The sequence below is a fragment of the Chaetodon trifascialis genome, chromosome 19, assembly GCF_039877785.1.
Source record: "Chaetodon trifascialis isolate fChaTrf1 chromosome 19, fChaTrf1.hap1, whole genome shotgun sequence".
NCBI lineage: Eukaryota > Metazoa > Chordata > Actinopteri > Chaetodontiformes > Chaetodontidae > Chaetodon > Chaetodon trifascialis.
The window spans coordinates 18,440,126-18,464,544 of record NC_092074.1 but is presented as its reverse complement, the minus strand read 5'-3'; the positions used below and the strand labels follow the sequence as shown (position 1 = coordinate 18,464,544).

The 24,419-nt window shown below is 44.0% G+C and overlaps 1 protein-coding gene across 15 annotated transcripts in view; it reads left to right on the top strand.

The window, feature by feature from the left end:
- The first annotated feature begins 5,672 nt into the window (after positions 1-5,672).
- Positions 5,673-24,419, top strand: part of ptprk (protein tyrosine phosphatase receptor type K) — a 107,800-nt gene continuing 89,053 nt past the window's right edge. For all 15 annotated transcript variants that reach the window (XM_070988210.1, XM_070988209.1, XM_070988206.1 and 12 more), the window contains exons 1-2: positions 5,673-5,973; positions 11,958-11,981. In XM_070988210.1, the coding sequence (XP_070844311.1) occupies positions 5,892-5,973; positions 11,958-11,981 (106 nt within the window). In that variant the 5' untranslated portion in view covers positions 5,673-5,891. The remainder of the gene's footprint in view (positions 5,974-11,957; positions 11,982-24,419) is intronic.

Below are 24,419 nucleotides of genomic sequence, written 5' to 3'. Positions count from 1 at the left end.
ATTTAAGCCAAAATCAAATGAGCTGACCTCGAGTCCTGCTCCGCTCTCCTCTTTTCTTCAGAGACAATAGAAATAAAAACCGTGCGGTTTTTATTTCTGTGGCTGGCAAGAATTCACTAAAGGTTTCAAAATGTTTGACTTTTTTTTGTCAGATAATTTCTAGTCTAAATCACACATTTTGTAATATGTCACAGTTAAAGCCAGACTCTTCTGGCTGAATGTGTTCATATTTACTATAAATCTAAATAAATCTTATGTTTAATGTAATGGAAGCAAACAATCCTTTATCATGAACTCAAGTTTCAAGGCAAGTCAACTTTAAATTTCTTGTTGCCACAGTCAAAACCATTTTGTACGTATTACAGTGACGTGTATTCAAGGCAAAATAGAGAGGACAGCCTGAACCGAGAGGACGAAGTCAGTTTTGACTTTTTCTGTCTATCCTCAAACAAAGCATGTGACAGACAGGCAGTGGAGCAAGTTGTCCAGGTAGGAAAAATAACAGGAGAGGCACAGAGCTGTCAATAAAGCAGTGGTCAGAGGAGGACGAGGACAGACAGGGAGCGGCATGTACAGTGTCAGCCCAGTCACCAGAATAAAATGCTGTGAAATTCAAACATACGTCCCATTTTTAAGGCACTGGGCACCCCTTTATCATCTTTGACTTCTACAGACAATCCCCTCTCAAAACCAACACGTCAAATGATGCAGTATAAAGGGTAAGAAAAGGCTGTATTTGGAGGAAGGTGGAGTGGTTGGATGGGTTACGCACAGGACTTTCACCCAGGAGACAGGAGCCCTGCTTGTGGCGACTAAACCAGATATTTTTAACAAGATGTCAGGACATTTTCCAGCCGTGTTTGCAGCTTCTAAACTGGGTATTTTAAATGCAAATACCCTCTTCTCCTAATCCAAATTTTTGTGCCTAAATTAACCACAACTTAACCACAGTGTTGTCACAGCATACAATTGAAGATTGAGATGCAATATTTGAACATAAAGACATCCATCCATTGTCTATACCCGACCATCCCTTTCGGGGTTGCAGGGGGGCTGGAGCCTATCCCAGCTGTCATTGGGTGAGAGGCGGGGTACACCCTGAACCGGTCACCAGTCGATTGCAGGGCAACATACAAAGACAGACAAACATTCACACTCACACTCACACCTAAGGACAATTTAGAGTCACCAATTAACCTAATGAGCATGTTTTTGGTCTGTGGGAGGAAGCTGGAGTGCCTGGAGAGAACCCACACATGGTACACAGGAAGAACATGCAAACTTCACACAGAAAGGCCCCACCCGACCCGGGGATCGAACTGGCGACCTTCTTGCTGTGAGGCACGCGCACTACCTGCTGCTTCACCGTGCCACAACATAAAGACATGCAAACCTTAAATATATCCATGGTTTGCAAAGAAAGGGAGCAAGCTCAGGTGCCTCGTCCTCACCTGTCCCTGTCCGTGTCCATGTCTGGGAAAGGAATTGGATCTACACCCGTCTTGCCTCCTCCTCATCAAGACCTCCCCAAGCTCTGAAAATTCATCAGTTATCAGTGATTATTAAAGCCGTTAATCCCTTTTTGATCTCCGCCCTCTCTGTGTAGCATTTTGGGTGCTTTATTTTGTTAAATACAACAATGATGGTGCTTGATTCAATTCAATTCAATATTCCTTTATTCGTCCCTCGAAGGGAAATTCCGAAATTCCGATGACAAAGTCACCGAAGAGAAATTTCATGGCGATGCATTCAGTAGTGGTCAGGACATTTCTATCAAAATCACAAATTTAAACCTCATGGTGGCGCTAGAGGAGAAGTGAGTGAAAGGTCAGTGTCATGCATCATCAGGGAATCATAAATGTCTGTATAAAATTTTGTGCCAATCTATCAAATAGATGTTGAGATATTCCACCGGATGGGTGAAAACTGTCCGTCCAGCAGCTGAGATATTTAAGTCTGGACCAGGATCTGACTGAAATGCTAACATTACCTTCCACAGAGCCATGCTGCTAGCATAAAAACATCGTCATTGGACCTAAAAACTGTCACTGAACGTAATCCAGGGTTTCGCGAAATCGTCCAATAATTGACTTTCTTGTCTAGTGATAGGGTTGGTCTAAAAACACAGGAGCCCCCTCTGCAATCCATCATCGACCAGGCACTGGATGACACATTTAGTCTCAAAATTGCATTGAGCTACTGGTGAGCTCCACTGAGTGCTGTGAGAGGTTAGATTGCTGGAAATTGCCTGCCCAGGAAGAATGTACCTGCTCCTGGGTCGAACAGGGTCATCTGCTGGTTCCAAATAAAAAAATCTATTTATGCTTGTTGTCCATTTCCAGCGCAGAGATTTTCCCAAGCAGATCAACTCTCAGTCCAGACGATCTGTCGTTACACAGCAATGACTACCTGCCATGTTTTTCCCGGCTGGCTCTTTGCCACCGGAAGCCAGATAAGAGTTGCAACATGATACTTTGGTTTGATGTGAGGGATGAAAAAACAGTGGTGGTAGAGATACAAACATCTTCAAATCACTGCAGACCAGACTTCACGCTGTGAAAGGCGATGTTTGGTGTGAAGGCTACTGAAAAAAAAAGAAGAGAAAGCGTCCCCACATGAAAATCTAAGGAATAAAATCCACTTTTAAATATACTTCAACACATGTCTGACATATAGTGCACTAAATATAAGATCTGTACATCCCAAATCATTAAGTATTTCCTACAAGAAAAGCTTTAAAAACCCACTTTTATCTGCACTTCAGATGCTTATGACAGCTGAAGAACACACTTTCATATTTGGACAGTGCGGTGCGGACGTCCATTGCTGCAAATAGAGCTGTGTGGACTGAATATACCCATGCAAAATCATTCCCGAGCTGAAAGCAAAGGTATGCTTAGATAATTTCAGCCCACTGTACACAAACCTGCGCCTGTAAAAGCTGCCTGCATCAATGCATACAAAAGTATGGCATGACAGCAGTGTGTACGAGGAAATAACTGCAAATAACAACCTGGAACCTGCAACTTCAGCAAACACAACAGTGAGGATACACTGCTGTCTATAATGGCAGGGTACCAGCACTGTGTAACAATAGCAAATTCACATTTTGAAGCAGAGTGGTAGCAGCAGAGTGATATTTGGTGGCAGGACACCGAAGTTTACATGCAGGACACTTCCAGGCAGTCACATTTACTGCTCGGACAGAAAGAAAACACCTGTAATTACACCAACAACCCAGCAACCGTGTGAAAGTCTAGAGATGGATTTATTGTCTCTGCAGATGCCAAAGTTTGCCTATATGTGAATATTCCTGCCTCCCACAGCCAGAAATTTAGGAGGAGAGATTTTTCACAGCTTTTATGTGGGAGAGGTGGCACTAAGAGAGACAAAACACACTTAGAGGATGCACAGCGGTTCCCTGCTTGTACATTTCCATCCACACCACATATTTTTAGCTCAGCTGTGCACCAAATCAAAACATCTATTTTGTCTTCTTGGCAGGCCTGTCATGATGTTATCTAGCCCCACTCTGACATGTGCGCCTGTCACCACCGCTGGCAGATGGTGAAATATGGGCAAATGATTTGTTTTTAATTCTAACAGGAACATACACAGACTGGTGCTAACACAAGCGAGTTAGCGGCTGTATAATGCACAAGTACCTAGATAATTGCATCTACAGGAAATGATTGCAAATGTGCTGAATACAGTTTCTGGTGGTGCATTTTATGGTCTGAAAGCTGGGATATAAAAACCACCCTTCAACCAAATTCGAAAGTCATTTAAATCACTTTTTGACAGAAAGGTTCTTCGCACAAATAAAAAATACAGTTATGTTCACAGTCCACCAGCTGTCCACAAGGTCTCCTTTAAATCAAATGAAGCACCTCCTGGCTGTACATCTTGATGACAGTGCAGATCCAAGCCCTGGTGCTCCGGTTAATGTCTTTGAAAGAGTTTGATTTTTGTCCTGCAGAACTCTGAATGTCTCCGTCGAGTCTTTCTGTGCTGTAAGTGAGCTCAGTTTGCATCACCGTATGATAAAACGTAGTGTATTGACTCGAAATCCCTTCATACCAGTGTGGGTTCATGTGTCGCGTCTCACCTGCGTGGGATATAGGCTGATTCTATTCTATTCTTTTCCATTCTATTCTATTTTGCATGCTTTATTAGGAGGGGTGCCTTTGTGGGTGGGAGTAGCTGAATGGTTTGGGGGGCCCAGAGCTGGACAGGGGTCCTGGACTGTGCAAGGAATTTTAAATATTTTTGTGTCAGAACTGTTTTTGAACTGTTGTCATGGGGCCAACTGTGCTGCCCCTGTTTAGAAGCACGAATATATTTCAATGTTTAAACCTGCAATACCCTGATTTTTTATCCGGAAACATCCTGTGAGCACAGCTTTGATATATATCAGCCTTTAGGTTGATATGGCTGAGGTTTTACTATGACTGATCATTTAAAAAAGGAGAGACTTCTGTATCGACTTAATGCAAATGATCACTGAGAGAGCTTTGTGTGTGTGGGGGTGTTTGCACAAAAAGCAGAAAGGTCTTGCAGATCATGAATACGGCTTTCATTCTTTCTCCCACTCTTTCTCTCCCTTCAGCGTTTTTTTTTTCCCTGAAATTCAAACTTGCTTAATTGCCACGACCATAATTAAGTACAATATTATCAAAGCAGGTGGTTTAAGGTTTACAATGTAGGTATAAGCCATAAAATAAGGAGAGAAGAAAACAAATGACAAACATGCACTAAACACACTGTTCAACCTACATTATTCAGTGAAAGACAAACTAATTGTTGCAAACAAGTCATTTAGAAAAGTATATGCAGCAATGGAAGATGTATTCAGATCCTTTACTTAAATAAAGTACTTCTACAAAAAAGCAAAAATACTCAATTTCAAAATGCTATTTTATTACAGAAATATTATTAGAATGTTCCATTATTTGCTGCATTTAATTACTAAACTATTATTATTTATGCAATGACATGTAGCAACATTTTGATGTTGTAGCCTAGCATGTCAGGGTAAAACTTATTTTATTGTAGCCTAATCTATAGCCTAAACAAGGAACATCACATCTTATCATCTGATAATGTGTTATATATCTGAAAAATAGCTATTAACTAACTGTCAAATAAATGTATCAGAGTAAAAAGTACAAAATGAAATCCTACAGTGTAATAACGTATAGTGACTCGTACTCAATTTAAGTACAAGTATCTCAAAAATTAAGTAGAATGCAGTAAATATATTTCGGTAAATTCAACCATCGAGAATTGAATATATAGCGATAAAAGTGAGAACAATAAAATAAATTATTTTTTTAAATCAAATCAGGAAGCGTATTTATACTCTGTCTCTCATATTATATTATTTGTGAAGGGAAAAGTTTAGTTTTTTTTTTTAAACTTCAATATTAACATGTAAAAAATACTTAAAGAAAAAAAACACATTACGACACTAAAAGCAATCCAAGTTTAGTTCCGGTGTTTTTATTTTTTTTTAATTTTCTCAATCAACGGCTGCCTCGTGACGTCACACTTTCTCTGCTGCGCTCGCGCTCCCTCCCTCCCTCCCTCTCTCTCTCTCTCTCTCTCTCTCTCTCTCTCTTTCTCTCTCGTTCGCTCGCTCGCGCGCTCCCTCGCTCCGCGTGAAACAAAGTGTAGTGTCCGCGTGAGCCCGTAGGAAGCGAAAAGAGAGAAACCGGAGAAAGGAGAGAATGGAGCGGCTGAATCCACGACAACAGGAGGAATAATAAGCCAGTGAAGAGAGAAGCGAAGAAGGCTGAAGACGGAGGAGAGGACGGAGAAACTCGGAGGAGAAAAACTTTCCCGTGGGGGGAAAACTGTTACAGACTCAACACACCGCCACGTTTGAAGACATGGATACACTTTTCTCCGTTTTCCTGGGACTCCTGTCTCTCTTCTCGGCGGTGTTGAACGTCTCCGGCCAGATACCGACAGGTGAGGGCGAACAGAGGGGAAAACACTCAGTTTTGACTCTTTTCTGTGCTGAAGGGAAAAGTTTGGACGATGTTTTTCTCTCCGTGCGTGAACGCGTTTGAATCCCTGACAGGTGTGTTCAGCTGCGGGAGAAAAGTTCGCATCCGCGTTTAAAACGCACCGTCGCGCTTGTTTTGCGGCTCTTTCCACATTTCCTCGGATGTGAGACGAGCTGCTTTCGTGGAGTGAAGGTGCTTTTTGTCACTGTTCAGATACAAAACGCTCCTTAGGCTTGTGTGAAATTGGCTTTTTTTCCCCTCAATTATGCGTTTGCCCCAACTTGAATGTCTAACACTGACCCGATGGTTGGATGGTGAACTCTACCTTTAACGTTTAAAACTAAGTTGCAGTATTTCTGACTGGGGAGTGAGGATTTTCTTTAGAAAGCGATCTGACTTAAGGACCAAAAAGCACAAATCGGCTTGCAATAAAGAGCAAACATGACCCAACATTTACCCCTTTTCGTGGGGTTACCCATTAACAGCCTGTATTTCAGGCGGAGTGCAGCGCTGCTGTGACTGTGTGGTGGGCAAACATCGCTCCGTGCAGCCGTGCGTCCTCCGGAGCGTCGCGTGGATGGAGAAAAAAAGTTACTGCGTGCGCGGAGATGACCGCTTAATAACTATAATACTCACGCAGGATCACACTGATTACTCATATAATGGCCGGTTATTACAGTGATCTTGTACTTTATGTTTCCATCCTGTGATTCTCTCACGGTGCCGTATCTATCTATGGCATTCAGCAACTATTTCTGACTCATAATCTACTTTAATGCATGCAGTATTCGTATGGTATTCATGACTTGCCGCTCCGTACGGTCTGTGGTGTATTTTGAGTCTTTACAGCGGACTATGGGGCTTTTGAAAGAGGCAATCAGTGGTCGCTTTTCGCTCCCTGCAAACCGAACGATCCTCTACTGCTCCAACTTTATTTGCGCTGCATGCAGTAAAACCTAGTGGTTGGGAGTGAAGCCCGTGCGCCGATTGCCTTGTTGTCGAGGTGAATGTTGTTCTTGCACCGTGAGATTGAATTTAAGGAGAGGGGAGATGAAGCGGATCGGTTACTTTTTCTCTGAAGACTGCGGATTCGTGTCATTGCAAACTGGAGATTTGTGATGATAGATGTGGTTTTTATGGACTTTCTGCAAGGCGGGGAGGGCGCAACCGTGTGCATGACCATTCACCTCCATTTAGCACACGAAACGACCGTGACATTAAACTCTTGCGTATTTCCCTGGAGATGCACGGAAACCCTTTCACCCGGACTTCAGGTTGACCCCACTCGAAACAGTAACCCGTATCGTTAAGAGCCTTTGCGCCCGGCTCGTCCCTCTAGTCTGCAGAAACACGTATGCACTCCGCCGAGGAGGGAAAAGAAGCTGCTCGGTGCGCTCCGGGGCCATGCCAATGCAAAAGTCCCCTCAATGAACTGCAGAACGGAGTTATCCTGCAGCCTTGTTGCTGGTGCAGGAGCGACCGGACGCTGAGAAAACAAAGTCCTCTCACATTTTCTGCAGCTCTCGAGTCTCCGCGTGAGCAAACTCTCCGTACCTGCGTCTGTCTGCGTGGCTGCTGCGCGTTTTATTTCCGCATTCGGCAGTTGCACGGAGAGAGAGAGAGAGAGAGAGAGAGAGAGAGAGAGAGAGAGAGAGAGAGAGACTCACACAGCTGTCACACAGCTGACCTCCAAAAACACAGTAAAACTACAGTTTTAAGACTCGCCGCGCTCCATTGAAGTGCTGCAAACAGCATCAAATGCTAGAAAAGCGCTCTTTCCTCCTCACTATTCGCTCAGGCCTGTTAATGATTTGCAGAGAAATTACGCATTAATCACCACTTCATCTGTGAACGTTTTATTGCCCTCTCCTCCCCACCCCCACACCCCGTCACCACCCCCCCCCCCCCCCCCCCCCTCCCGTCCCCTCCCTTGTGGCCATTTGGCCCTCTGGGTAACAAATGTGTGGAATTTCTTTGAGGCCTCTTTGGGAATCTGAGTGCTGTTAATTTGCAAGTAAATACTAGTGACTGGATGCTGCTTGAGACAGCGGGAGGTGGGCTATCATTAGTCTGGAAAGGGGGTTTAAGAAAGAGGACTTGCAGTCGGTTGTGTTGCACAGTAAAAAAACATAGACTTTAGGATAAAAGCAATCAACTCTAGCACTAATTAGTTATCCGGATACAAGGGAAAGGATGCTTTAAATGCAATGAAAGCACGCATTTTCTAGGGATACATATAGTGCGTAATTGCCCTTTTCTGGACACACTGTGAATAGTCATGGATCTAAGAGTCACTGGCAGCAGTTTTATTGGATCGGCTCACCTGTGGGAGCGGTGAGGCTGATGGGGCTGTTCGTGAATGCAGCCGTTGTGAACTGACAGTGAGAAAAAGTGGTGATTGTCACAGCAGAAGTCAGTAATGGAGGGACTCATTGGAGAGACGTGTGCGGTGGCGCAGCGTCAGTCGCCGCTGCTCTCTGGAATCACAGACAAGGACAAGAAGAAACCAGCGGCGAGGATTTAAAGCCGTCCGTCACATTTGAACAAAGTCACTTTGAGTCTGTGCGAGGATGTCTCCTCTCCAAATCTGTCTCATTTCCCTCTTTATCTTCCACTTTCCCCATTTGGAAAGTCATACTATAAATTATGGCGTTTATATAAATCAGCCGCCTCTTATCGCGCTGTTTTGCAGCAGTTTTATTTTGGCCTATCACTTACAAAGTCAGCGCGATAAACATGAGCGCGCGCGCGTCTTTACGAAGTCAGTAACTGAGTTTATGTTAATTTGACAACTTTCTAAATCTGTCTCCTCTCTGATCGAGCTGTGACACAGATTCCAGGCGTCTTTAATCTTAATGAAGTGAAATAATTGTTTTCCATTAGCGTCTCCAGACGAATTAGAAGGCTGCCGCTGCTACTGAGCACCACATCTGAGCTGGTTTAATTATAATTGTAAATTATTTCAGTATTTTGAACATTTGAACCAAGTTGGTTTAATTATAATTACTTTTCAGCTCCATTTGCAAGATGAAATAAAATAGTGTGTTTTCCCGGAGAAAGGCGAGAGAAAGAGAGTGAGAGTGAGAAAGAGGAGGAGGAGGAGGAGGAGGAGGGAAGAAGAAAAAAACAAGAAATGCAACCATTGGTTTTTGGCCGTGGGCATCTCCTCCACTCAAGAGACTGTGAAAACGGCAGGAGGGAGTGTGTGTGTGAGTGTGGCTGTATGTGTGTTTCTCTGTCATGTCCTGTGTGTGTGTGTGTGTGTGTGTGTGTGTGTGTGTGTGTGTGTGTGTGTGTGTGTGTGTGTGTGTGTGTGTGTGTGTGTGCAGACCAAATGTGTGTGTTGCTGTCACTTAAAGAGAAAGAGGGAGGCCGATGCTTTTAAGCCCTGCGGAGTACAGTGGTACAAAGATGAGCATGTGAAATGTTTGCCTCTCATTTGGATTCATGTGAAAATGCCTCCTCATTCTGCCCATGCCATGTAAAATGGCGCCAAATCAAAGGCCGTTTTATTTATTTTCCCGTTAATGCTTCAGTCCGCTGTCCTTCAGATCCATCTTAATGTCTTCTCCTCAAATCAAACGCCGCTTTGCTCAGAGCCACTTTGTTTCTTCGGATTTCAATTTAGTGATAGATTTAAAAAGCCCATCTCTCTGAAAGCACTGGCTCATTTCTTCAGTCGTTTGGGGATGAGGTCTGTGCGCGCACGAGCGTGTGTGTAAAATGTAATTATTCTGTTGAGAGAATTCATTAGCTAATCCCTCATTAGACTGTGTGTGTGTGTGTGTGTGTGTGTGAGAATGGATTTGAGGGTTTGTGTTGGAAAACGGATTAGCGACACAGCGTCGGTGCAGCCTTTTGGCCTCTGACTGAACATGACATGATGGATGCAGTTTGTGCTTCAGGTCATGCTGTGGAGGGATGGGATGCACTGCAGCCAGAAAAGTTTGCATCTAAATGTCGTGCAAGGTTTTATTTTGGCTAAGAAAACCGGTGCAGGTCTCAGTTACGAAATGAATCAACCGGGAACTCTGACACATCACGGCCATCATTATTTTCATTATCGTTTACCTGACAAGGATTTTCTCAATCAATCATTTAATCTATGATAGATCTTAAACGGTAGTCGATTAATCAATTAGTCAAAATGCCAAGCATTAATTAGCTCATTAATAGATAATGAAAATACTCCTTAGCTGCAGGCCAAGTCTACAAACTGTCAGAAAAGGGTGAAAATAGTCCTGAGAAGCTCAAGCTGCTACCACGAAATCGCTTGTTTTGTCCAATCAGCCGTCCAGAAACAGTCCTGTTGCTTAAAAATGACTAAGCAATAAGTCAAATACCAAAATGGTTGCTAATTAAATCTAATTGATCAATCAACAAATGGCTGCAGTTGTTTTGTTGTTTTTTGATGAATGAATCAGTTTCTTCTGATCCAGTCGTCCCCTGTGCTGCTCAGCTGCCGCCCTGCTGAAGGAGAGGAGGGAACGAGGGGCTCCAGTCGCAGTCGAACTGGGGGCATTTTGGTCGAGCACACCCCCACTCTTTGTATCCTCAATGTCTTTTGGTCCTCCTGGGGGAGTAGAGGCTTGTGTCAGCGAGCGGCAGCATGACCCGCATGCTTTGTTTTTGGTGGAAGAGGCAGAAGCAGGTACTGCAGCGTCAAGGTGCATTTGATGAATTGGCTCCCGTCGCCCCGTCTGCTGTTTCCACTCTTGCATTTTACGCGCAAATGAAAACTTAACATAAAAACAGGTCGATGGAAATGTCCCTAATGTCGCAGCGAGGATTAACCTTTAGATGCTGGTGTGATGGGTATAAATCATCAGTGATTGAGCAGTGAACCAGGAAAGTGTTGAAGCCCCACTGGAAATGAAGGAAGGCAGCACATCCAAAACAACTCCCAATTCCCCGAAATATCACATCCCCGATGAACGGCTGTATTAGTCCAGTATCATCAATCTCTGCTCTGCCCTGTTTGGCTCTGGTCACAGCTGTCGGTACAAGGGGGCCTCGAAACACCCTGCTGCCTCACGTACACACTCACAAACACACACACGCACACTTACACACATGGTTGGCTAATGACAGATTAAGTAATCAACACTCTCTGCTGATTAATTACATCGCTATACACACACGCACACACACACTCTGCCTCACACAGACACAGATGTGAGCAGCCTCAGTACCAGTTGTGTAGTCTAGTGTGCGGTGATAATGATATATTCAACAGTGACATGGCTGGTGTGTGTATATGTGCGTGTGCAGTGGAGAGAGAGGTTGGGAGAAGTGGCGGCAGGTGATGACAGCCTTGGGAAAATGATTATTTTTAGGGTTAGGTGAGGCAGAGGGCAAAGGTCGAGGCTGGGCGTCTGCTGGCTGAAGGTTTGCGTGAGCGGACATGTGCGAGCCGACAGCTTGTCCTTCCCGCTCTGACAGATTTGTGTGTGTTATGTGTGTGATATTTGAAGCTGTTGCTTCATTTGGTCGCTCCTGCTGAGCAGAACGTGTACATCAAAGCTGAAGTTGATCACTACTTCTGAGTCGGCTTCCTCCTTCGCCATCAACGAGCCCGACCAGCATCCGCGTTTCTGAGGAGGCGACGCTTACGGGCGATCGATCCGTCCATCACCATGAAAATAATCAAAGCACCATTCGAGTCGTTTTTCGTGCAGAATCTGCTGTTTTATTTGATACTGGACTGAATGTATTTTGGTTTTTTGGTGGATCAAAACAAACAATTTGATGGTCTTTCGCTTTTTTTCTGACATTTTATCGACCAAACAATCAATCGATTCCTCGCTAAAGACAATGATCGTTTGTCGCTGCCCTGTATCAATACTGCTGAGTCTGCTCTCTTCTGTATATGTGCCTGAACACCTGTGCATGCCATCCAGTCTAACTCTCTCTTATTATTTTCTGCTCTGCTTCTGATGGACCCAGCTCACATGGGGCGCGCTGAGAAGGGTGAGTCACAAGCGGCCAGCCGAGAGCTGAGCTTCCTCGCTCATAGTCATCATCATCTTTGTCTTTCGTGTCTTCATTGTTAGCCCACAGCCTGTCCCTTAAAGTTCCTTTTCCTGTTGTCCTGATCTAATTGTTGCTTTTGTCTTCCCTTCCTTAAGCTGACATGTCTGTACTAACCATCCCATTTGGTCTCACTGCTCATTCGTAGTTGTTTTTGGCACTTGTGGCCGATCACACCTTGACACACCAGTGCAACGTCTTTTGGACACTTGCTTAGACCTTGTTATTCCAGTATTGAAGTTCAGTATGCAGTCATACGTCCTCAGTGTCAACATGTTTTAATTCTCTGCTCCCTGGAAATGATTTATATAATGACAAACCTGAATTGGTGAAATATTTGAAGCGCTCTTACTCTGGTTTGCCGCTGTCTGTCTCTGAGACTCTGCCAACCTGGCTGTCAGCTAATGTATTTACCATTTGTCTGTGTGCCCCCACCCACCTGTCTGTCTCTGTCTGTCTTTGTGGAGTTGGACAGCTGTCGGTAGGCTTGAAGTTTCCAGGTGCTGTTTGTTTAGCTGAATCTGGTCTTTAATAAAGGAGTTCTGAGAAACTTTGTTCCTGCACTGGCTGAACACACCTCCTCTTCTTCTCTTCTCCCCTCTGAAAATGTCCACTTTAGCATCCTCTCAGGCTGTCTCGCACATATCCTCGATCTTTCCTCCCCCCGCTGTCTTTCCTCTGTTTCTCACATAAACGCTCGCAGCAGATGGATGTTAATGAGGGAGATGTTTTTGTGTTGTCAGAGTGACAAGTTAGTAAAAATACACCGCAGAGACGCAGAGCGATCACTCTCTAACTGTAGAGTTTGGTATCCCACAAGGCTTTGCTGCGACAAAATCAAAGCAAACAGGAAGTTTGTATTTTTATTTACTGGAATCAAAGACGGCAGAAATCCTCAGTTCATTTCACACAAGGTCACATTGTGGTTAATCCTTAAAACCGACAAAAGATGCTTTGATTTGCTTTGGTTGTTTGTTTTCACATTTCTGTTTTTGCGTGTGTGTGAGAGTCAAACATAGGATTTGGAGTGTTATGCTCCAGAACACACATTATTTAATACAAAAATAATAGAGGCCTAATGAAAGCCCAGCGAGGCAGAAATACTGTCAGTTCAAATTAAGCAGGACAGGTTCTTGAAAATGGTTTTGGCAGCTCTCACTAATCTCAGTAGATTACGCTCAACTCAGGATGTTTGTAACTTTTATTACTGTGCGAGGCCTCTGTAGTTTTGGTTTAGTCCATCTCACTGTACTTTGAAGGTGGTTTGGTTGATTGGTTGTGTGGATTTGCCCCATATTTTCATTCATTTCTAGTTCATTGGGACAAAATCAAACTTAAATGGGAACCAATTGGAAAGCCAGTTCTGAAATTATAATAAAGTAACCCATAACTCCTCAGATGGACGCAGGTCTGATCATCTCCGGCCAAGTTCAAGCTGCCTTCCTCTGCTCTTTTATGCCGTGGTGTACGTTATGTGGTCAAAAGCCTTCTCTCTTCCTATCTTAACTTAGCCGACTTTGCTCTAAACCTGTAAGACCTAGTCACATGTGTGTGTTAGCAGGGGTTGATTTAGAAATCATGGTTAGCCATGATGTTGGTTCCAGGCGGCAACTTCCTGTGTTTACTTTCAGCCAGACACAAAATTATATGATACATGTAAAAATAATGTTCAGAGTCATTGTTTATCCAGATCTCTCCAATGGAAGAGGTGACGAGTGCAACATTGACATGAACCATAGAGTCACAACAGCTACATTTGTGGGAAATAAACCGTAATTATCCTCGTGTTTCATTTTTGATTTTTTGTATGTGCAGTAGTTTTTTCAGTCCCCTCTCTCCTATAAAAATGATGGTTAACTCTACTATTAATAGCACAGATCAGCTGTTATTACCATAATATTTACATTATCGTGCTGTTCTCAAGGTTTCTTTCAGGGAGCCTAAAGTGAAAATCTCATCCCAAAGCTGATCCAAGTGTCGGCTGCGGGCCAGAGACCTTACAGTAAATCTCCAGTTTTCCTGTTGTCACTGTAACCAAACCCGGCCATTGTCCTGCATGTTTAGCAAATGTTTGACGACTCTGGCGTCAAGCCAAACCGCTCAGGACAAAAATACATGAGTGTTGGGGAATTCTGGTGGCTAAAGTGTAACTCAGCGCCCTCGCCTTAAGTGTGTCCTGGGACGTGTGCCACATCATCACCTTTTGCCTTCCTCCGCTATCAACTACCTAATAATTACCCAAAAATGAGCCTTAAAAGGACAATTTCATTGGGAAGGTCATGGGAAGCATGACTTTTTTGGGCGCATGTGCCTTTAATTGTCTGTGCTTGGGCTGTTTTTGTCACCTTTAAAGCTCCTTAAGAGACACTTAAGGCAAATTAAGACCAGGGAGTGTCTTTCAGTGACATCAGAAGCTCTCTTAAAAAGATCCTCTTTGTTTTTCGCTTTACTTTTCTTTCTGTATTTTGAGCAAACCTGACAACAAAGCTGTGTGTGCGTGTGCATATGTACGCGTTTATATGAAAGACCTCCACGTTCGCCTTCAGGTGGACTGGATCTACAGACGTGGCCAAAGGGCTCCTGTGTGTGCGTCTCTGCGTACGCAGCTATAGGCAGTGGCTGAAATGGTTTCCATTAGTCCAGTTAAGAAGACATCTGTCATCGAGTTGCACCCCCCCCCCCCCCCACACACACACACACACACTCAAGTAGCCATAAGCAGTGGCTGTGCAGTAAACCATAGGGAGTCTCACTCCTGATCTCTGTGTGTAGTCTCACGCTAAAATCCCAGAGGTCATGCAGTATGTACAGTGTATCCTGATATAAAAAGGACACTATTTCTACTGTTATTATCTTATATTCCTTTTCAATAACTCTCGCCTCTGCTCTTTAAGCTGATTTCAGTAGAAAGCTTTCGAGATACATAAACCCTCCGCTGTGTGTGCGCGAATCAGGAGCTCACAGGCAGATGACCAGTCCATTAAGATTATCATCTCCATCCCCGACCATGTATCTTCACATCACGGTGATGCTGGTCCTCTGGCTGTCTGTCTGTGTAAGCAGAGATTTAAATCTTCTAGCAGATATTCCAGAGCTATCTTTCTCCTCTAAATCATGTTACGGGTTTTTTTTAATCTGCGTGTCGTCCGTCCTAATCTGTCATTTGGTCGGTCTGTCTGTCTTCCTGCCAGCCGGCCGCTGTGTGTGTCCCCCCTGTCTGTAAATGGCTGGATGACTGCCGACACATGGTCGGCCTGACAGCAGTGGCGCACACGTATGCGCACCTACAGTCAATCACTCTAACGGACAGGCCGTGTGGGAGTGTGAGAGACAGACATTTGAATGTTGAACATCTGTCTGTCAGTTTTCTGGTTGGCTGAAACACCGTCTCTAATAAAGTCCTGTGTTTTAACAGTTCAGCCCGCATATGGCAAGGGTCGTTTGAATGTTTTAGGGAAAGCTATTAATAAGAAGCCTTATTTGTGTGTGCATGAATAAAATATGAGGAAAAATCCTTCTGCCATCATAATAAAATTGAGTGATAGGTAACAAATTTGATTATTAGGTAACCTTTGAAGTTATTTAACCCAAAATGCTGAACATTTGCAGGATCCAGTTTCCCAAATGTGGGGATTTGCTGATTTTATTTTGCTTTATGTCATCGGAAACAAGCAGTTTGAAGACGTTTTTCTCATAGGCTTTTGTATTAACAATTTAGATGTGATCATAAAGGTGTTGAGAGTCTGGAAGTTTTTGGTTTAGGCACCTAGAGAGGGCTTTAAAAGTTTCCTCTTAAAAAGCAGATTCATGCTTTCTTAAGTCGTCTCAAACAACACTCACATGCCTGTATGTATGCTGACAGCATCAAAGGGTTGCTGTAATTGTTCCTCCCGTCCTTAGTAGCTGTGAAGGGATCCCTCCCTACCGCCATGATTTTAACGGAAAAGATGGAGCGCAAAAGCTTCAGTCCTCGTTCTCGTCCTTGACAGGAATTTAATTTAATCCATAATGAAAGCTGTGCAAAACAGTGTTACTGCCCAGCAGACTTGAATGAGCCATTACAACTGAGTTGTGTACTTCTCAGGGATTAGGAAGAGGTCACAAATGACGTGTAAAGATCACAGTATGTTACTGGCTTACATCAATATTAAAATTCGCAGCACCACCAACAGCTTTAGGCGACCGGGGCCAGCGCTGCCTTTAACTCCGTACCTCCAAACACCCAGCAGCTCAGATTTATTTCCACGCATTCACACGACCAAACAATAGTTGTGAGTTCAGGACACCCACTGAGATCGTATTTTAACGAGGCACCTCTGTTTTAAAGTGAGCGACACTGAATGAGTCGTTGTGGGAAGAGCTAACCGTGACTTCTCCTGCTGCAAAGTGTTTCTGAACCGTGCAAATGCGCCTCCTTTTCACTGGAAGTGAGGAGACGACAGTGCAGAGAAACTCCCGACGGACCCGCGGCTGCACGGCAACATGTGAACCGAGGAAAACGCCAAAATAGGACATGGGAGGTTTTCATTGGGAGGTAGCCGTGTGAAGGCATTTGATTTTTATGTTGATACTCACTGGTGTAACACACACACACACACACACACACACACACACACACACACACACACACACAGATAGATGCACACACACACTCCCCAGCGATGTTGATACTGTGCAGACTCCACCGTGTCTGGTGGAGTCGAGTGAAATCAGTCAGTTTAGTCAAACAAACTCTCCTCCCCTTCCCTCCCCTCCCCTCTCCCCCCTCTCCTCTCCTTTCCTCTCCTCTCCTCTCCCAACAGATTTTTTTTTACCTTATTCCCATCTTCCAGTCCTTTTTCCTCCCTTTCCGTAGAATTTATGGCCCTCTAACTCAAACAAAGCAACACAACGTTTATCAAACCCTCCCCCCTTCTCATGTGCTGCCCCCCCCCTCCCACTCCTGCTCCCCCACCTCCTCTTCCCCTTCTTCCCCCTCTTCATCCCACCTCCTCTCCTCCCAAGAACCACAACAAGATCAAGGGTGGGATTTAGTGTTCCCAAATCCAGATTGAATGGTGTTGTATTACTGGGATGAAGTGTGTGGATTCTGTTTAAGGTGGAAATTGTAATTGCGATGGGAGCTATATGCAGGAGCAACATGGGGACCAAACTTTTAGAAAAACTTAAAAGTCTCTCATCGGGTCTGATATTATCTCCTCCTGCCGGTCCAAAACCCAAAAAACTCAGTTTACAATGATATAAAGCAGATAAAAGCAGCAACTGAAAAGCCAGGACCAGGATGTGTTTGGAATTTTTGCTTGAAAAATTACTTTGATTATCAAAATATGTTAAGTGTTTGTGATTTCCTTCAACTATTGGCAGTCGAAGTCAGTTAACACGCATTAGCTGCCAAACTGTGACGCTTCTGCATGTTTTATCTGATGAAAAGTAAAGAACAAATTCCTCTCTACGGTGTCGGGCTGGCACAAAACATCCTCACCCCCCTCCCCCGTCCCCGCCTCACCCCCTCCTGTATCACGTCAAGGTCCCGCTCTCCCTCTCCTCCTTCTTCTTCTCTGTCTTGCTATCTCTCTCAGTCACTTTCTGGAATGCTTTTGTTAGTGTTTTCTCTCTGCTCTGTTTTCAGTTCAGCCAGATTTACTCTGACTCACACACACACACGCACACACACAACGAAACCCCCCCCCCCCCCCCCCCCCCGAATATAAGTCTTTGTAGAAGAAACTGTCTCTTTGTATTAAGTGGCTAGGTTAACTGTCACTATGTCTATATTGGGCCAAAGGTAAATAAAGTGTCTGTGTGTGCGTCTCGTGTGTGTGTTTGTTGTGAGTGTGTGTGTGTGAGCCAAGCGAGCTGTCTTGTTGGAGTAACGGTTAGCAGATACAGCTCTACCTCCCCATGACATAAACTGTCTCTTACACTCAACCTCACCCCCCCCTCCACACACACACACACACACACACACAAACACACATGCACACAGTACTACCTTAACACACAGTGTCGGCGCTCTGTCTTGTAGGCTTAGTCGCTCACTACATGTGAAGTTAAGTGCAGGTTTGAAACAGAACTACTGCGGTGTGTGTGTGCGTGTGTGTCCGTGTGTGTGTGTGTGTGTGCGTGTGTGTGTGTGTGTGTGTGTGTGTGTGTGTGTGTGTGTGTGTGTGTGTGGAGTTCTGAATGGGATAAGATGTGTGAGTGTTTTGGTGTGAATGGATTGTGTAGATGGAAAACTCTCATGACAATCTGTGGAATACTTTTCTGTTCGGTTTATCGGTTAATGCTCCTGTTCAGAGTTACGCACACAACACAGTGAAAACATCATCCGTCTGCGGCCTTTTCTGCAAAGCTTTTTGCCACAGTGGCTACTTTTGAAACTCCTGGTCTCCCATTCGACAGCGCAGGCGTACGAACCCACATTTGACGGACGTATAATTGGATGCGTTGTGCTGGAGACATGTTAGAAATACAGCTTACTGTCACATCCCAGTTCCTGTTTGATGATGGATTGCCCTGAAAGTAGATCCCTATGCAAAAATAGCTCATCACGAGGGTACAATTCAGATGATTTCATGCAAAATATAAAGAAGTATTTCACTGCAGGAAAGATGGTCTTTTCCTAAAACGGGGCTGTGCATGCAGTGCAAGGAAATGTATTTGAAAATGGTGTTTCATGACCTGAGAAGACAGAGCTCTGGTACTCTACAGCAACCAGAATGCACTGCTCCTGCACTCGGGTGACGTTCTGGTTTTGGCTTGTCTGTTTCCAAGCAGGAAAAAAATGTCTGCAACCACTTCTCATTTTATGAAGTGCAATCTGTAGTTTGAACAAGATGCATATAGAACCGGCTAAACTTGTGAAGGCGATTGAGCAGGTTGCAGACAGAAAGGAGGGAATTTAAGCATTGTTCATTTGTATGTGCTATCCAAATTGTACAGATACAAGTCTGGTTGAAAACCAGCAAAGTTTTCCTCAGGTGTATTCAGGAAGCTTCAGGGAGCTGGCGCTGCTTGCCCTGTTATTCGGTATCCACCCAGGGGCCTGTTTCACAAAAGCAAATTGCAGATAAATTTGCCCAGAGGGCTCCCAAATGCGTACGCATAGGTCACAAGTGTGCGGCTTGTTTGAGTGGTATAATGTGTCAAAATTAATGTCAGAGTCAAGGTGGCAACTGTTAAGTCATTACGACCCATTTTCAGAATTGCGAGAGTAAAAGCCAGGCGGAGAAATACTGAGATTTTCTGTGGTTGATAATGTGAGGTGCACGTATTCATTGGCATGCACGGTCAGCCGATTTAAAACCAACGAAGAAGTCTTCTATTTCCTTTGAACTGCAACATTCTGTTTATGGCCCATTGTGATGTCATCTCTTTTCGGGAGCTGCCGAGCGGCTTTGCGGGATGAAAGTTAACGTGACTGCATTGTAAAAGCAGGATTTGATTGCAGGTCAGTTTAGTCCAGCAGCAGCCCGGGAATTATCATCAGCTGTGTTTTACAGTTACAATTTATGCCCCGCAATTACTGATGTTGTCTTCTGGCAGTAGAAGCAAAACGATATACAGGCGCTTCCCTTATATGGTGAAAGTGAGGAGGAGATGGAAGAGAGGCGTTTTCATCTCGATGCATTTTGATTTGAGACATTTTGAGAAACTGTTGATGGCAGCGTCTGCGATGCACGCCGTGGCTTCAGTAACTACCACTTTGTGCTTGTTGCAGCTTTGCCCTTGAGCGCAGCGCTTCACCTCGGACTGATCCCGTGGCACGGCTGCAGTGGCCACCAGTAGAAAGCTGTAGTTACAGCGGGGCAGCTCCCAAGCGTGCAACCTCGTGAATGTACGGCAGCATGGCTACAAACGGCATGTCTGCTCAACTGTTCCCTGGATAAATAAAGGTTAAAGGCAAGCCACGAGCTCGCTGTGCCTCTCCTTCTGCCGTTTGCTATCACACCTCCCCCTCCGCAGACACACACACACACACACACACACACACACAGACACACTCCAGAGGCTCGCATACCTCCGGATGGAGCGAGAGAGAGTCTGCCACATGTGGTTTCGGTTAGCCACACTTTCCCCTCACACAGGCCCCAAACTAACCACTTCTACTTTACCATGGTCAAGTACATGTGTATATCTCCTGTTTCAGTGTATGCTGCTGTGTGTTGGCCTGTAAATCTGCCTGTCTGTACGTGTGTGTGTGTGTGTGTGTGTGAATGCATGTCCCAGCCTGAGGCACAGTAAAGTGAGGACAGTGAATCAAGGTTAGTGGTCCGACGAGAGCAAGAGAGATTGAAGGAGGGGGGAGACTTTAATTGAGGCAGCAGAAGTAGGAGAGGGAGCGAAAGAGGAGAAGGAGACCGACTGCAGGTTTTTAGGGAGTTCACCTTTAGTTGTGTGCATGACTTAAGCATAATTATTTCATCATTACTGGCGATGATGTTCAGCTGAAGCTCCACAATGTGGACTTAATAAAACAGGTCATGGCAGGGATTTTATTTCATGCAGGCTTATAGCAAAGGTTAAAGGATCTGTCTTCTGTTGCTAATAGCAGGCTATAGTCTCTGTTCCTGTTCTGCCTCATTGATCCGTGCCGACTCCTCTGTACTTGTATGGCACAACTACAAGTGGTGGTGGGAAACACTGATACGTGTTTAAATGCCAAAGTCAGTTTTCTTATTTCTTTAAACCCTCTGCCCTTTACAGAAAGTTAGGATCCCACTCACCGAGCCAGCCGTGATAAACTGCATGTGTCATGATCGGGTATGAAACGGGCATCCTGGAAAGGCTCAGTCCTTCACAAGCCAGGATGGGGCGAGGTTCAACACTTTGTGACGTAAACATGATTATTTGAAGGATGTTTAAGAGCTTTTGTCTTTAATAGATGAAACCAAAAACACTCACTTATACAAAGCATGTTTCTTCCTGGCTTCTTGTGAACATACAGATGTGGAACATTTAATTGTCTTAAGATCATAAATTGAATTAGATGAGCACATTTTTTAGTAGATCAGGCGTCGTTTATCTTGACCCCATCTTTATTTAACATTCTCACAGAAATACCAATGTTTTGAAAATGTGGAGGCCTGATTAAAATGATGCACGAGACATCTGGAACATCTCTGTGTGATTGAAGAGGCTTGAATCTCTCTCTCGGTGTAACCGTGATGGAGCTTTAATGAGGACTTGGTACAAGCTGATACAGAACATAAATATGTCAAATGCTGAAAATAAGACTTATAGAGCCCTGAAGCTACTAAAGAAAAAAAGGGAAAGCTGCGTGTGAAGGGGTTAACTGGATCAATGTGAAATAAAAACTGCTCTATATTGGATATTTGTATGATGATTTTGCAGCGGAGCTCCGAAACATGTAGCTCGCTCCTCTGGGATTCCTCAGGACATGACTCACGTTAATGATAGCGCCTGGTTTTTATTAGAATCAGAGAAAAATCAGCGAGCCCGCTGCTTGCAGCCAACGCATCCGAGAACAGTGCAAAACCTCCACCTACTTGCGAGAACAAATGAGAAAGCCAAACTTCTTCTAAATGACACTGTGAACAATGAGTGGGCTTGACAGAGGACTGTGTCTTTTCTTTTTTTTTCACTCCACGGCTGTTATTACAAGCGCACTGTCCTGACTCCTTAAGTGAATTGTAAATCATTTTTCTTGGCTGCTGTGATTTCAATTTGGCGTGTTATTAGAGTATAATGAAGCATGGTTTAACAAACTTAACTTTAATGTATCTTGGGACTATGATGCCATTTTTCTTTGTTGTTGGCTTTTCCAGAAAACCAGTTTAGAAAGCTTTCTCTGTTGCCATGAATATCTTTTTACATGTGTGTTCATGGAGGAAAATCACCACATGAAATTGTTTTAAAGCAGTGCTGTTGCCTGTTTTGAACAGTGAGTAAAACTGATTTATTTCCAGATGTGACAGAGGACAGTGACAGCATTTCTCGTTGCTTTGTACTAAATAAGATCATCTTAAGATTATGAGCCCTGTAAATGGAAATCGAGGCCTCTGCTGTTGCTACCAGTCTGTTTTCATGCCTGTTAGCTTCATAAAATAGCAGTTTCTGACTTTTTTACACTTTGCTGTGAGGTGAAGCGACAAATACTTAAAAAATGGCTTGATTTGATCCGCAGATAAGACTTAAAAGATTTCTGTGGGTGTTTCTGTCCCCATTATTTGCTCTTAGAGCTCAACTCTTCCTAACAATACGCCATAAACAGAGTAGAACAAAGCAGTATGTAAGAAAATAGAGCAGCAAAGGAAAGGTTGACATAGATGGCTTATAACCATGATAAGGAGGCATTTAGAAGTGTGTTACAGGCCCTAACCTGACTGACACAGACTTGGATTACAATCCTTAACAAAATGGAGGAGAATGAATCGGGAGTGAACGATACAGAACAGAAGTGGGCAAGAGAAAAGTGTGTGGGAGAAGTAGCAAGAGATGTTTGAAGCGTGATAAGAAACCGTGTTTGAACCGAGCAAAGCGGAGCAGACTGACACAACAAACTCTTGCAGCTGCACTCTTTCATTCCTCACCCCCTCCATATCTGCTGATAACAACAGAGGAGCGAGACAGAGGGAGGCAGTGAAAGTTATGCTGGTCTGATAGGATGCAGGCTGGATTTTCTTTGTCTCGTCTCGGTCTGCAAGGCGAGGTTTTCCTCCTCAGAAGTCCCGCTTTGGGTTTAATGCTCAAACGCGCTCGCTGCTACCACGTGGAGAAGGGACCGTAAAGCAACGCCTTGCTTTCTCCTTTCAGGGTGTAGTTGTGTTTGACCGGCAGAAAGAGGGCTAATATAAGTTGTTAACCCACACAGGTGGAGGCAGAAACTTGAGAGATGGACTTTGTCCCTTGTTTTCGCTTGTGTGTGTGTGCGTGTGTGTGTGTGTGTGTGTGTGTGTGTGTGTTTGCATTGCTAACTGGCTGGAATCCCGCGCAGAGACTGATAGGTTTCTGCTCGGAAATCAGTCTGTTTGTCTTTCTGGGGCCTGTTTCTGCCTCACATTCTTCAGCTTTTGGCCGGAGCTCTTTAGATTGAACCAGGGAGATGTAGTAAAGGATGAAATTACTTTGCTTTTAAAGGTGACATAAATCTTGACAATGCAAACGCATGATGTGCTTGGCTGAAGTATGTTAGATGGAGGTCTGGTTTGGGTTGCACAAGTGATTTGTTAATCCCTTCCTCAATGTGTAAAGGTCTTCTTACATTCTTTCCAAGTTCGTTTCAGTCTAGTCCTTTACTGAATTCAGACTTGAACGTCTTAGCTCATCTAATTAATTCAGTTGTGAGGAAACATCTGCAGCAGCATCCAATCAAAAGCAATCAGTCATGTAACCAAGAAGCCGCAGTTGCATCACAAGCTTTTAGAGAGCCTCCAAAAATAACATTTGGAGGGGTCAAAATATGTGTTTCACTCCTTACAGTCCGTCTTTTTTAAAGAAATCAGCCGATTCATCGTCAAATTAAGTGAAATAAATAAAGCTAAACCTGATTTTCCACACTGGCGTCACTTTCCGTAAGTCAGAAAAATGACCTTTTCTCATAGTGTATACAGTCAGTCTTTGGTCTCTCCCATCAAACATCCAGCAGCATCAAAAGCAACTTGCAGAGACGCAGAGTGCCTTTAGATGTGTAATCAGTCATCATGAAGACGATATTAATACATCCTCCTCTTTCTGTGTGCGTCTCCTGTCTGCTCCCTCTTCTCCTCTATATTCTGTTGCTCATTACGCCGATCACTCAACTTTCACTGACACACACTAGTCACACCTCATTACTGCCTGAACACGCGCACACACACACACACACACACACACACACAGGCGCACACACAGTTTTCAGTCAGTGAACCTGCATCACTGCTTAATGTGGTGAGAACGGATGTGGACGCTCGCTCGCGAGCAACTGGCTGAAACATGATTTTAATGTTGTTCAGCTAAGCCGACAATGTTCGTGGCAGAGTTAAAGTAAAGCAGTTTTAAACTTGAAATTGCCTCAGTAGTGGGATGTGGGAAATAGTTATTTGCTTGGATACTGCACTCAGTACAAATTTGAGGTACTTGTACTTTATAAGAGTATTTATTTCATGTTTTATACTGACAATGTACAAATTAAGATTTTTCAAACTATAAAATACAGAAAATATCATAAAATACATCAACAACCCAACATAGGGCTGCAAATAAAAGTATTATCATAATCAATTAATCTGATAATCTTGCTCTCGGTTAATCCCTTTATCGATTTAGACTATGCCAAATGTGAAAAAATGTTCTCTGAGGCGGAGATGATGTCTTCAGATGTCTTGTTTTGTCTGATTAAAAGTCCACAGATAAAAGATAATCAATTTACAAGATAGA